This window comes from Thunnus maccoyii, chromosome 21, assembly GCF_910596095.1.
Source record: "Thunnus maccoyii chromosome 21, fThuMac1.1, whole genome shotgun sequence".
NCBI lineage: Eukaryota > Metazoa > Chordata > Actinopteri > Scombriformes > Scombridae > Thunnus > Thunnus maccoyii.
This window is the reverse complement of record NC_056553.1, coordinates 2,568,831-2,582,920: the sequence shown is the minus strand read 5'-3', so window position 1 is coordinate 2,582,920 and position 14,090 is coordinate 2,568,831. Positions and strand designations below refer to the sequence as shown.

Here is a 14,090-nt window from a genome sequence, read left to right as displayed (position 1 = left end):
TCATCATTTTTCCTCCCCACCTCACTTCTCTTTAAGTGTCTCAAATGGATGTTTGACTGATTTGTGATTAAGACTCCAAACGTCATTGAAACTTCTAGGAAATTAAGAACTTCTCAGTGCAGGTGTAAGGGTCCATTTATGGCTACTCAGAACTGGTTCTTAGGACATGTTGTCCAGTCATATCTGAAATAAAATGTGTTTATAGTTATAGAGAGGGGAGGGGGACAGGGAGACATGATATCCTTTAAATACTGTTATTTTAAGACAGTCTCTCCTGGAGGTCAGTCATAGTTTTGCACTCGGCTGTTCACATGAAAAAGGACATAAACAGTTGTGTCATGAATGAAGAAGGAGAGCTGAGAGAGAAGTTGAGACCCTTTCTCACCTCCACACAGCAGGTCGATCACGGTGTAAAGTGGGTGTGAATGTCAGCTTGTCTGTTTCAGAAGTTACAGTGCACTGCCTCCCCGTAACCTGCCTGTGAAAAGGTGTTTCATGGGCATTTCCACTGTCCTTAAATGTTGTGTCAATAAGCTGATTGGCCCGTACGGGGATCGAACCCGCGACCTTGGCGTTATTAGCACCACGCTCTAACCAACTGAGCTAACCGGCCACGTTAAACATCTCTCGCATATTCACACCAGACCAGAAAAACATGACTGCAGTCCTGATTTGCGTGAGAAAATAAATCGTCAGCAACTATTTTTTATAATCGATTGTTTTAAAGCACAAATATCAAACGTTCCCCAGTTCCAGCCAGTCATCTGTGAGGATTTGCTTTCGGATTCAAAGATGTCACCTTTAAGGCTACAACTAACAGGTAGTCATTTGGTCCTTAAAACGTCAGAAAAATCAAGGTGACGTCCTCAAATGTTTTGTTTTGTCCCGACCAACAGTCAACAACCCAAAGATATTCAGTTTACTGTCATGGAGGACTAAAGAAAGTATAAAACATTCACATTTGAGAAGCTGTAGTCAGAATATTTGAACATTTTCTTCTAATAAATGACTCCAAACAATTAATCGATTATTGAAATAGTTGGTGGTTAATTTAATAGTTGGCAATTAATCAGTTAATTTGCTAATCATTGCAGCTTTAGTCACCTTGGATTTTAGGAAACTGACGGATATTTTTCAGTTTTCAGATGTTTCATAGAGAAAGTCTTCGTTAGTTGCAGCTCTATGGAAGTTTAAATGTACATCGCTGTTTCTCAAAACCTCAACCTCTCTTCTAGTCGACTCCTGAACGATACGTTTTTAACAGTGTCGGTCAAACTTTTCTTCTATACCAACATGTTCCTAATTCTTCTGGTCCAGACTGAAATCTCTCAACAACTATTGGTTGATTGTCACAACATTTGGTTCACACATTCACACCATCCTCCTCCTAACCTCTCGTTCTTCTTCATGTCTGACCTTGCAGGGAGTGGGAGGAGGGTAAAATCCTCATCTTCGACGACTCCTTCGAGCACGAGGTTTGGCAGGACGCCGACAGTTACCGCCTCATCTTCATCGTAGACGTCTGGCACCCGGAGTTAACCTCGTATCAACGCCAGCATCTGAGCTCGATATAGATCAGCCCGAACACACAAGGTAACATAAGGACACAGACGGGCCGACCGATTCTTCTTCTGTGGATAAACTGCTACAAACACTGACTGGCTGAATGTGAGGAGAATCACACGGCAGACGGACTGACTGACTGTTGATTTTTAGTTTTTTTTTTTTGGTTTTTTTGTGGATAAACTACTAAAACTACCGCAGACTGTCGAATGATCAAAGCATCAAACTGAAGGATGGAAATGAAAAAAAAAAAGTGTGTATTTTTTTCTGGATTATACTACTGACTTGATAATGTTTCACCAAAAACAAACTGAACACATACGGTACTTGTTTTAGCTCTGTTTGGATCGGGTTCAAGGTTCCTACAATCATGGAAATCTTGCGAACATTATGGAACTCAAAATTTATTTTCTAGCTCCTGAAATGAGTTTATTTTCAGGTCTGTTGTTTGAAAAATGATTAAAATGAGTTACAAACGTTACTGAGAGTCTAAAACCAAAACCAGCTCTCGTTATTTAGTTTCTTAACTGTTAAATTGTGAAATAAGCGTATAAACACTACAATATCGAACAGATAGAAATATATTTCCTGCCTTCATTACACTTTAAAATGTCTCACATACAGTTTTGATAATAATTTTGCTTGTTGCCATTGTTCTGTAAAATGTCAGAAACCTTTCATGAACTGAAAAGAAGCCTTAATTTTAGCTCAACCACTATGCATTTTTCTTCAGTTTATCCTGGTGCGTTTTAAGTTCTGTTCACTCACTTTTTCATTACTTTTGCACAATAACATTGAAACACAAGATGTTATAAAAGATTATATATATTTTTATTAAAAATAAAAAAAATACAGAAAAAAATGGCAACCACAAAAGTTGTGTCCATTTGTCCCAGTCTGTGTTTATCTGGTTCTCTTCCAGTTTGGCTTTTCAAATGTTTCATCAGATGAAATGTGTTTTTGTTGGTTTTTTTGTCCCTGAACGGCACAATGAGACAGAAGTTAAAACGTGAAAATCAGCAGTGAAGTTCTGTGCAGCTCTGAATGTTTTAGATCTCAACAACTCGTAGTTCTGATTGATTTTATTTTGCTCTTTTTTCAGTCTGCACTGCTTTTAGACGTTTTGAAGGTTCATTTGACAATCCTGTTTGAAAATAATCTGTTTTCTGTTTCTGTAACGAGAACAAAGCTTCCAGGGTTTACACTTCCTGTTCACCATCCAACAAAAAAACAGAAAATATTCACTTCAAACTTAAGAAATAATAATTCATACACTTGGGCTGTTTCTACATCTTGTACTTATTCTGTTTCCTGTTGCATTAGTACACCTCGTTGAATATGATGAATATGAATTTGCCTATAACCACATATCACTATAACCAAATATTTCCACAGAGTTATCACTGTTTCATCTCATATCATACAAGTACTTCATGGTTCTGATGATGAAAACTTGATTATGGATTCTAATGTTACTTTCCTGCCTAATTTAAAGGGACAGTACAATCAAAAACATGAGTTTTGGGGATCTTTCTTAAAGGGGACATATTCTGCTTTTTCTGGTTTTCTGTTATTTATAACCTGTTCTGATGTCGGATGTTAAACATTGTTAAAAACTTGAGGTGAATGTATGTAGAAATGCTGCCTGCAAGTCAAAAGTCAGGGCATCAACCTGCTCTTAAGCTTCATTTGCGATGTTTTATTTCTACCTTGCTGAAGAGCTGACATCAGCTCATCGCACATGCACATAAACAGCCGTCCGTTTTGTAGCCTTTGTTGCTAAGGTGGTTGCTAAGATGTTTCCATGTTCTGTTCACGTTGTTGGCTCAAACATGTACGGATGTATTTGAGAAGTTGACATTTCAGGTAAAGAAATTAAAGAACTTGGTGAAATCCTGCTACTATAGTTTATTTCATGGTTTGTTGACGTCATCTCTGGAAGTCTGCCGAGGGGCGTCTCCCAGGAGCTGGCCAATCAGAACAGAGTGGGCTCATCAGGAGGCGGGGCCTTAAAGAGACAGGAGCTAAAACAGCCTGTTTCAGACGAGGCTGAACTGAGGGGCTGCATAAAGGACCAGAAGATAGAAGATAAGTCAGGAGTTTTTAACTGGAGTTATGTACTTTTGACACTTTGAGGATCCAAACCCAAAATGTGGTCTGCTGCAGTGGTGAAAATGTCTCCAAGCACCAAATACCCAAATAATTTGGACTTATTGTTTTGTTTTTAGTAGCCTGTCCCGTTAATGTCCCCTTTCAGAATAACACCCCCACTGCTGAATGAAACACAACACAACCACATTGGTGTAAATGTTTACTTCTATACATTCATTGAAAGGAAATACATTACATTACAGTCGAGTGGAGATCAGTGTAGCCCTGATGATGAGTCGAACACACTGCAAAAAATCATGACAAACTTGGCAAGTCGCTTTTATCCTTCATGGATATTCCACATTATCACACAATATTTTCTTCAGATATTTAAGTGAAATTATCAACATGCAAATCTTCTCAGAATCTGATTTTACTCGTCGTATTTTCGGATTTCAGACAGAAATCAGAATTATTTACGCTGCAGGAAATAAAGATAATTTAACTTTAAATATCTTTGCCTAATATAAGCCAAGTGTATCACTTTTTTTGCAGTGTAGTAATACTAGTAACAATAATATACAATCTTCAAATAAGTTAAATTCAATAAAAACAATCTTTCCCTTAATTGCAGGAGAGGTTAAAGGTGATAGTTTGGCATCCTGTGGTTTCTTCACAGCACAATACTTGTATAAAGAAATATTTCACTCTGGTAGAACTTTTTTTAAAACTTTTTCATGCATGTGAACTGTCATCCGGTTATAGTGTCCGTTTTTTGGCAACATGTGCAGTGTTGTTATTGTGAAATGCTTGTGCAAAGTCGGTCTAACATGACGTGATTTTGTTAATAGGTAAAAGAAAAAAGGTGAAATTATTCTACCAAAGTGAAGTTTCTTTTACGACGTCTTTCCTTCCTTTTTATAACTGATGAGTGTGAATGTGTCCGCCTCTGTTGGATTTGTAGTTATTTCAGGTTTCTGGAAGTCCGGTTACAAAAATATTTGGCTGAAATAAAAGTGTTTTATACATATTAAGGGGAAAATACTCCAGCAAGTAGATGAAGAATTATCTTGAAACTAAATGTTTTTGGTAGCATTCCGATATTTAAAGTCTCACCAACAAGAATTATCTTTAAATGTAGATTAAATCATTGCTTTTTCAACATGTCACACCACAAATTTAAACTAAAAAAGAATCCTTCTCAACTTTTATTGAAGGCTGCATTGATTGATTTTTGGCCATTAGGGGGCAGCAAAACAATGACATATTATTGCCTTATAAAGTGTTGTGGCTAACATGCTAGCAACCAGCTGCCTACTGTCACATCCAGCTGACACAGAACAACACGATCGTCCCATTGATAATGACTTGTGGCGTTCCTCAGGGTTCTATTCTTGATCCTTTATATTTTTGGTTAAATCTACAAGGATTATGTTTTAATTGTCCATTTAGTGGAACCATAACAAACTAAAAATACAACATCTCATACATTATCAGCTTACTGTATAGAGTGATTCTGATCATCCCATCGGAGTCGTGTTTGTCACCATCTGATGATCACTATCCGTTCAGCTCTGGTTTGGTCTCCACCAACTCCTGAGAAAAATATTTGGCTCTTTAGCTGCTAAATGCTTCACTATGTTCACCATCTAGTCTCTAACTTTTGTCTGCTGTTAGCTGCTGGAAACACTGAGACTGAACCAGACAGGAAATGTTACGTAAAACCAAAACTAGACGCTAAAAGAGGCTAAAAACCTCCTCGGTAGAGTAGTGATGGTGAGAATTCTATGTGGGCTTTTCACCACAAGCAACACCTTTTGTGTTACATAATGTAATTTGAACTATTGTTTATATAAAACATATTGATTAGCGCTGCTTTAAATCGTACATTTTCTCTTATATAAAATTAGATTAGTGTCAGCTGTGTTGATTCGCTTAAAGCTGAAATTTGAGGTTGCTTTGTTTTCACGCTCTGCTGCAGTTTTGAAGTTGACAATTAATGTGTCAGTCATTACTTTGATTTATAAATTAAATTTTCATGAAATGTCAAAAACAGAGTGAAGATGAGCCATCACAAGTTTTGAGAGATGAAGATGATGTCTTCAAATCTCTGTTTTGTTCAACCAATTGAATTTACAATCATTTAAAACTGATAAAAGCTGGAGCCAGATAATATATGCCATTTCTACTTAATTAAACAACTGAAGCAATTAATCAATTATCAACTTTTTGGATATTAATGTTCTGTATTGACTAATCAGTTAATTCACAGTTTAAGCTTTAACTGATCTCACATTTAAATCTGGGTTTATCATTCTAAATAAACTATAATTAAACTTAATCTTTGTTTAAATAATTTCTTGTTGGTGCGACTCGTAATATCACTTGTATTTGATTGTTCTGTAATTCTTCAGATTTTCTGTCTTCAGTAACGTGGCGTCACTGAAAATCACTTTGTTCTCTGAGGTTTTTAAAATAAAGTTTCACCACATCGTTGCAGTCGAAACACGACTCACCATATTTCTTCATTCTCAGGTTTCTTTTGGCTCACGGTAACATAATCGCATCACAGATTAAATGTGATCTCTTTTTTTTTTTTTTCTTTTTTCTTTTTTTTTTTACATTCCTGCTTGTTTCTGACAGATTTGGCGAAACGAGAAGCAGAGGACGACACATAAACACACACTTCAGAGTGTGTCTGTGTGGACAGATGCTGCTGGCTGGAGAGAGGCTCAGCTGGGAGGCATTAGACGGCTCAGAGACAGGACAGACTGTGTGTGTGTGTGTGTGTGTGTGTCAGGAGTCACTGTCACAGTTCAGTTCAACAGGACAAAACGACACAAGTTCAAATCTGCCAGCTTAGTAATACACAGCTGGTACAGTGCATGAGTGTGTGTGTGTGTGAGAATGATGGTGTGTGATGGCTCTACAGTGTGTGTGTGTGTGTGTGTGTGTGTGTTTGTGTGAAAATGACTGTGTGTGATGGCTCTACAGTGTGTGTGTGTGTGTGATCAGTCCAGGGCCAGTAGTGGCGTGCTTGTCTCTCTGTCCGTCTGTCGGAGAGTTCCTGGTTCGACCGCTGACTGAGACCTGAAACACAGAAACATGTCTGACTGTACAACTGGTTGTAGACGTATCAGCAATATTGGTGGGAATAGTAACAGTATAAAAACAGTCTAAAGTACTGAGATAAATGTGATTAAAAGGCCAATAATACACCGGCTGTGTCTCAACGTGTTGATCAACACCTGCAGCTCACACCGGACGTCTGACAGGCAGAAGTGTGCAGCAGCCTCGATATTCTGATCAATGTAGCAAATGTGATCAAATCAACAATTCTTCCAATTTAAACAATACGTCCTTGGTCCATGCGCTCCGGATGCTGTCATAGTTTTTAAAAGACTATGTTGACTCACAGTTGGTTACTGTTAAAACAGTGAAACATGTTCCCAGGTCTAATCCTCTGTCCCTGAGTTAATTGTTAGGTTATCTCGTTATACGCCAAATATATTTTATGTGTTGTTGTATGAGTATTTTTATATCAAAATCCTTTTTTTTCTCTGTCTTAAATTTCCCTCAGGATTAATAAAATATTTCTTATTCTTATTTCTTTCAAGCTCTGTATTGTGCTGTATTCGCTAAGTCCCGCCCACCTTCTAGTCCAATCAGATTTGAAGGATTTGATTATTATATTATTATTGATTATTATAATTGTACACTGCTCACATATTCTGTCACTCTGATGTACGCCATGGTATAGAAGTTACATTTTTAACTCTGATGTTTTGTTGACTCATCCGTCCAGTCCAACCTCAATGCCACATGGACTTTGTCGCTCTATAAGAACGTCTACAACACTTCCTGAAACAACTGATTTTGTCATTTTCCTTGGAAGGACAGTCTCCATAAAATATAAAGTCTGGATACTGCCAAAGATAACCTTGGCACTATCTGCATTGTGTAATATGTAATATATACATCTTCTCTAAATATGGAGATGTTCCTTCCATGCTCTGGGCCCTACGTCGTCACCGGTCTCTCAATTAGCTTTTACTTTTATTGTTTTTTTTTATCCTGAACATTTTAATTGTATGTCAGGACTGCAGTGTTATATTTACTGTCATTGTTGTCATATCAATTGTATCAATCTATCCACAGTCCGTATAAATCGCATCCAAAATCCCACACAGTCTGACAGTGTATGAAATGATGAACTCTTTCCCCACACTTCCTCCTCACCTCTTCATCATCTCCTTGTCTCCTCCTCCTCCGCAGTTCTCCCTGACATGCAGGGCGTCGTAGGTCAGCGTGTACTCGGTCTCGTCGTTGTAGTCCGGTCCCAGCAGCGTCCGGGCCCAGATGCCCATGTCATACGGCGGCAGAGTCCCGCCGAACTCCGACGGCAAACACTCGGGCTGGATGAGCTGGTGGAGCGAGTTCAGGTTGTTACCGTGGAGGAAGATCTGGAGAGAGAAGAGGAGAGGAAGAAGACAAAATGAGGAGAGGAGAGGAGAGGAAACAAGACAGAGGACAGAGGAGAGGGAGAAGGAGAGAGGAAGAGGGGAGACCAGACAAAATGAGGAGAGGCAGAGAAGAAGAGAGAAAAGAAGATGAGAGGAAAAACTTGGTAGGAAGAGAGAAGAGGAGGGGACATAAGAGAGAGATTAATAATCAAAAGAAAGGAAATACAAACAATTACAAAGAGGTGAAAGGAGTAGAGGAAGACACAGAAAGGGAAAGAGAAAATAGAAGAAGAAAACAAAACAAAAGAAGAAACGGATGACAAGGAGAGAAAAGAAAGAATGAAAGAAGATAAGAGGAAAGCGGAGAGAAGAAAAAGGATGAGCAATATGAAATAAAAACAAGAGACAGAGAGATAAAAAAGAAGCCAAATTGTGTTTTCACCCTTTTCCTTGTCTTGTCTTTGAGGAAAGGTTTGATGATGGTGTACATGGCGTGAATGTACCAGGGCTGATTCACAAAATGGATTCCCCCAAACCGAGCTGGAAAACTGTCCTGAGGAAGGAAAGAAAAGAGTGACCTGTGTGAAAATTAATTTTTTTTGCTCTGATTTCTGTAGCAAATTCAGTTTCTCCCAATTTTCTTGCTCTCTCTTTCATCTGAGCTGCAAAAAACCCAAAAATAACAATTTCAGTCACACAAATGTGAAAGCAGGCTGACCCTCCCCTAATTTGAGATATTACTATTGAGCTGCAAATATTCAGAAAATTGTTTACTGGTCACAGTTTCCAGAAAGAGATTGTTGTCCAAATTGAGCAATTTCATGCTTTTCAGATATTGGTTATTATATTTGTACCATGACAGTAGTAACAGACAGCTGTGCAAAAGACAATATTTTTTTTCTGTGCTCAATGTCACTTTGAGATTGTTAAAATGAACATATTCTGCACGTTTCCAGCTCTATGTTTATATTCTGGGGCTCTACTGGAATATCTTTGTATGATTTACAGTTAAAAACTCCTTATTTATCTTCTACTGGTCCTTTATGCAGCCCCTCAGTTCAGCCTCTGTCTGAAACAGGCTGTTTTAGCTCCTGTCTCTTTAAGGCCCGCCTCCTGATGAGCCCACTCTGTTCTGATTGGTCAGCTTTCAGGAAGCTTCCTCCGGCTACGGAGGCTACGTAAACAAACTATAGTAGCAGGATTTCACTTCTTTTTCTCCTTCTTTACTCCAAATGTCAACTTCTCAAATCCATCCGTACATGTTGGAGCTGAACAACACATGGAAACACCTTAGCAACCACCTTAGCAACCACCTTAGCAACCACCTTAGCAACCAAGGCTACAGAACAGACGTCTGCTTATGGGCATATTGAGGAGCCGTTGTCAGTTCTACAAACATTCACCTCAAGTTTTGGAAATTCAAAACTCCAACATCATAACAGGATATAAATAACAGAAAACCACAAAAAGCACAATATGTCCCCTTTAAAAAATATATATTTTCCAAAAAAACAAAGTCACTTGAATCAGCGTCGGTTGGGGCTGAAGACTACAAGTTTGTGAAATAAAAAAATCTGGGGATGTGGAGTTAGAAAGAAGTGAGGTTAGCAGACCTCTGAAGCTCCTCGTCTCTGCTGGAGGCTAGCAGCTCCAGGCTACATTAGCCGCTACTAGCATAACACACCTGAAACTCAGGCTGAACTGTCGGCATCATGTTGCATTGTGGGTAATGTAGGTGGCAGGTTTTGACAATATGGAATAAAAAAGACATTATCTCTGGTTTGTTGCATCAATTTCGATCCTTTTTTTAAATTGTCCATCTTGTGTCCGAGAGTGTTATAGAAGTACAATGTTAAATTTAAATTCTAAAAAATCGCTAAAATTCTCAAGTCAGTTGTTTTTATGACTTTAACACTACACAAACTGACTGAGAACGAATGGAACGACCACAAAACCTGGAAAGAAACAAACATGTCTTCTAATGAGCTTCCTTCCTACCACTGAAATTGAAGCCTTTACCACTCTCATGTCATGTGGGAGTTGCCATATTTACCGGTTTACAACCTGTAAATATTATTCACGTCAGCTTCAAAGTCATAATTACGACTGCGAAAAAAGTTGGTACCAAATATGGAAGTTCTAGAAAAAGCCTTAAAGCACCAAAAATCTGTCATTTAAGGTAAGTAAACGCAAATGCGATCAACATTGCACCACATTTACCATGCATGCACAGTATTTTTTTTTTTTTTATCCTTCACACACATTAACTGACTGTTTTATTTTACCTGGAGGCCTTCAATAGCCAGTTTGAGGATGTTGGGAGTGAGCTTAGAGGCCTGTTTGAAGGAGAAGTTGCTCCAGTCAATGATGAGGATGAAACCGTTGATCTGGAGCTCCGGGTTCTCTATCAAAACCTCCAGAGAGAGGAGGATCGCCCGCAGGATGTCTGTGAAGGAGTTCCTGACAGAGGAGGAGGAGGAGGAGGAGGAGGAAAAAGCGTGTGTGTGTGTCGTTACTGCTCAGCAGCTAATCAATAGTTAAAGAGAGTGTGACAGTCCTTCACGCTGTGAGTCTTAACTACGAGACCAGATTCAATAGGCTGCGTGAGTCCTTGTCTGTTTTTAGTCGAAGCGCAGAAATGACTCATTAGGCTCTTTGTGCTTTCAATCAATAGAGGGATGTGTGTGTGTGTGTGTGTGTTTACCTGCTCTGGTCCCAGTTGGATGCGAAAAGGATGAGGATTTTTCGGCCATGTTGGTCCGGAGTCTCCAGAACGCCCGGGAAACCGTCCATCAACGCTCGCTTAATACCAGGGTCATCCACCTGACACACACACACACGCACACTTAAATTCACCCCGAATATACACTACATGGCCAAAAGTATGTGGACACCTACTCAAAACACAGTCTGGTTGCCAGAGTAAAATGTTGGCACTGTACATTTCTGCAAACCACAGAAACATTGAATATCTACGTTTCATCACGCAAAATACGTAGCATATTAACATTTCAACAAAACGTATTATGTCAACATTTCTAAAGTTACGTAGTTCACATGTGATCTATATGAGTTGATCTTTCCTATATAGGAGGGGGAGGAGCAGGTGGATGAAGTTGGAAATCAGCAGAGAACACGGTTCGAGACCACCTTGAAACCGAAACCAATGTCCGCTTCCCGTTTCAACCAACAAAAGTGGGTGTTTTTAGCGAGACATCAGGACATTTGCAGCCATTTTTCTGGTGAGAAAACCAGCTTTTTTTTAGTGAGACATCGGCCGTTTTTATTTTATTTTTTATTTTAACCCAAACCATGATCTTTCCCCTAACCCTAACCAAGTGGTCCTTGTGCCTAAATCTAACCAGACGTTAACCACAGCGTTGTCACACCATAAAACATCATTATTCAACGGGTAGAAATGTTAATATGCTGCGTTAATATACATCACATGGCCAAAAGTATGTGGACACCTACACAAAACATTACACACTCGTGTAGTGGTTTAACAGTCTCGACTGTTCTGGTTTCAGGCTTCCCATCAGATTAGAGCAGCAACTCATGATTGTTTTAAAGATGAATCATTTTGTCGATAAAATGTCAGTTAATAATGAAATATGGCTGTTATAATTTCCCGGGATGACATCTTCAGATGTCTTGTTTTGTCCAACCAACAGTCCAAATCCCAAAAATATGACCAAATTACCAAAATGGTTTTGATTTTTGACATTTGAAGAATTTAATTTTAACACTTGGAAACTGGGAGAGTGTGTTTTACTACTTTTTGACATTTTATAGAATAAACGATGAATCAATTAAACAAGAAAATAATATTGTTAGTTGCAGCCTCAATATGAGCACAACTAAAGACAACAGTAAACACAATGTGGTCACATCTATGAGTTGAGATGGTAAGAACATATTTCTGATGCATTAGGAGCTCATACTGTAATTATATCACAAACAGAAGCAGACCTTGAAGCTCTGGAACATGTCGAGGTTCTGCTGCCTGAACTGGAAATACTGAGCCAGCAGTCTGAAGGTTTCCACCTGGTCGAACTTCCTGGCTCTCAGGAAGCGGAGGATGAAGTCGTCGTCCGTCCGCAGGAAACCGATGTCCGGTCGCGTCACGATCATGTCCCGAACCTCGAGTTAACACAGACAGAAGTTTAGGATACGGAACCGTTTTAATACACAGAATGCAAAATGCACACATTGAGTGTAGATGTTTCATTTCATGGCACATTAAGCTACTGACAACAGCATGAGTGAGGACTTTAATCATCATGAAAATAGTCCCCAACAACATTTCCTCTTGTTTGTTTACTAAAAACACTTCACAGCAGTTTTAGAAAATGACCTTTTTTCAAGAGAAACTATATCTGTGAGCTGATTTTAAAGATTTACTTCAAAGTCACACAGAAATTGTATCTACGTAGGAGGTTAAATGATTTTAATGTTGGTAGACAAACTCTGGAAAAGCCTGGTGTTTTTGGTGGAAAGTTTTTTTTAGTCATTGGAAATCTGAATGTTAGGAATAAACTGAAATAGCAGATAATAGTAAACGTAGCTTGTAAAATTAAAAAGATGCAACCAAGTGAGAAATCTTATTAATTTAGAGCTGCAATGTTTAGTCTATAAATTGATTAAGTTGCAACAATTTTGATAATCAAACAATCATTTAAGCTTTTTTTTTAAGGCAAATATTCACTGGTTCCAGAGTCTCAGTTGTAAATATTTGCATGTTTTGTTAGTTGTCTATGACAGTAAGTAAGTTCAGGTTTTGGATGGGTGGACATTTAAAAACATCAACTTAGACATTTTTTGCTATTTTCTGATATTTTATAGAACAAACAAATAACCAATGAATTGAGCAAATAATCTGCATCATTATAATAAAAATAATCATTAGTTGCAGCCTTTTATGAATTTAATATAAAGAGTAAAGCTTCCTGCTGATCCTTCCCACTCTCTGCACTGATAGCAACATCTATCCCTTTTCTTATTTTATTTTATTGTGCTTTATTTTTACTGTATTTATGTATTTTAACTCATGTTGTTTGTCCTGTCCTGCATTTAACACAACCGCATTGTGGTGAAACCAAAGATCATTTTCCACAACGTGAACAATAAAGTTTCTAACTAACTGACTGACCAAGTCTTCAGTAGGAAGCAGTATTTTTGGAGCTGAGAGCCACAGATGGTGAGTATTGTCTTTTATTTTACGTTTTTGTATGTTTTTATATTATTTCTGTTTTGTAAACTTAATTATATTTTCTGTTTTATAAGTTCTATTCTGTTGTTACTGTCATGCTTGTAAAAATAAATCTTTATTTAGAGACTAACACATTGATTTTAGTCTTTTTAACAATTAGAAAGACATAGAACAACACCAGCTTTATCCTTTAAGCTCAGCTCTGATTGTTATTGTTAGTAATACATGTAATAAGTGTTTTCTGCTGTATACCTGCTGGATGTCCTGGTGCAGAGTGTCCGGGTTTTCATTCAGCTCTAAGCGAGCCTTCTCTGTCGTCTCGGAGCTCAGGCCGGCGTGTAAGTGCGTCATCTTGGCGACTTGCTCGGGTTTGGTTCCTCTGCCTTCTGTGTTTGTTTCCTGATGTCCAAAAAGTGTTTCTGTACCACCTGTTGTCCCCTAGATCAACAGATGGACTTGTTTTTCTTCTTTTAATATCTTTAGTATCCTTTCTTCTTCAAACGTCTGGACTTTAAACTCCAAATTTTGCAGTTTTGAGGATCAAACTGCCGGGCAATTTAGTTTTATGATTGTTTTCTTGTAGAGACTTTTGCGGTTGACCCATCTGTGTTAGTAAGTGAGGTCTTTTCTCTTTTTCTCAGTAACACAATCTTATTTGCTGTCAGATTTTGTGTCAGTAAGAGACAATCATGGTTGTCTTCACGCATGTACAATCCAACACAGAATGACTGTGCTGGTTTAGAAAGCTGGACTTCTGTCCA

The 14,090-nt window shown here is 38.3% G+C and overlaps 2 protein-coding genes and 1 non-coding gene across 9 annotated transcripts in view; 1 reads left to right on the top strand and 2 right to left on the bottom strand.

Annotated features, from left to right (window-relative positions):
• Positions 1-3,456, top strand: part of unm_hu7910 (un-named hu7910) — a 63,043-nt gene extending 59,587 nt beyond the window's left edge. For all 7 annotated transcript variants that reach the window (XM_042398909.1, XM_042398912.1, XM_042398910.1 and 4 more), the window contains one exon: positions 1,424-3,456. In XM_042398909.1, the coding sequence (XP_042254843.1) occupies positions 1,424-1,574 (151 nt within the window). In that variant the 3' untranslated portion in view covers positions 1,575-3,456. The remainder of the gene's footprint in view (positions 1-1,423) is intronic.
• On the bottom strand, positions 540-613 carry trnai-aau. The gene has a single exon. It is a non-coding gene; the product is annotated as a tRNA-Ile (tRNA).
• Positions 3,457-6,599: 3,143 nt separating the features above from the next.
• LOC121888186 (clavesin-1-like) lies at positions 6,600-13,697 on the bottom strand. The gene is made up of 7 exons (XM_042399598.1): positions 13,582-13,697; positions 12,090-12,260; positions 10,822-10,940; positions 10,403-10,577; positions 8,560-8,670; positions 7,894-8,117; positions 6,600-6,744 (listed from the first exon to the last, which is right to left on the bottom strand). The coding sequence occupies exons 1-7, from the start codon at positions 13,678-13,680 to the stop codon at positions 6,666-6,668; spliced, it is 978 nt and encodes a 325-aa protein (XP_042255532.1). The 5' UTR covers positions 13,681-13,697; the 3' UTR covers positions 6,600-6,665.
• Positions 13,698-14,090: the final 393 nt, after the last annotated feature.

Bases quoted from the DNA above. Each gene is read 5' to 3' on its own strand.
- LOC121888186 (XM_042399598.1), bottom strand. From the start codon at position 13,680: ATGACGCACTTACACGCCGGCCTGAGCTCCGAGACGACAGAGAAGGCT. The intron at 10,578-10,821 runs GTAAACACACAC...CTCCTCTGTCAG, and splicing joins TCCAACTGGGACCAGAGCAG to GAACTCCTTCACAGACATCC. The intron at 8,671-10,402 runs GTAAAATAAAAC...TTCCTTCCTCAG, and splicing joins TGGCTATTGAAGGCCTCCAG to GACAGTTTTCCAGCTCGGTT.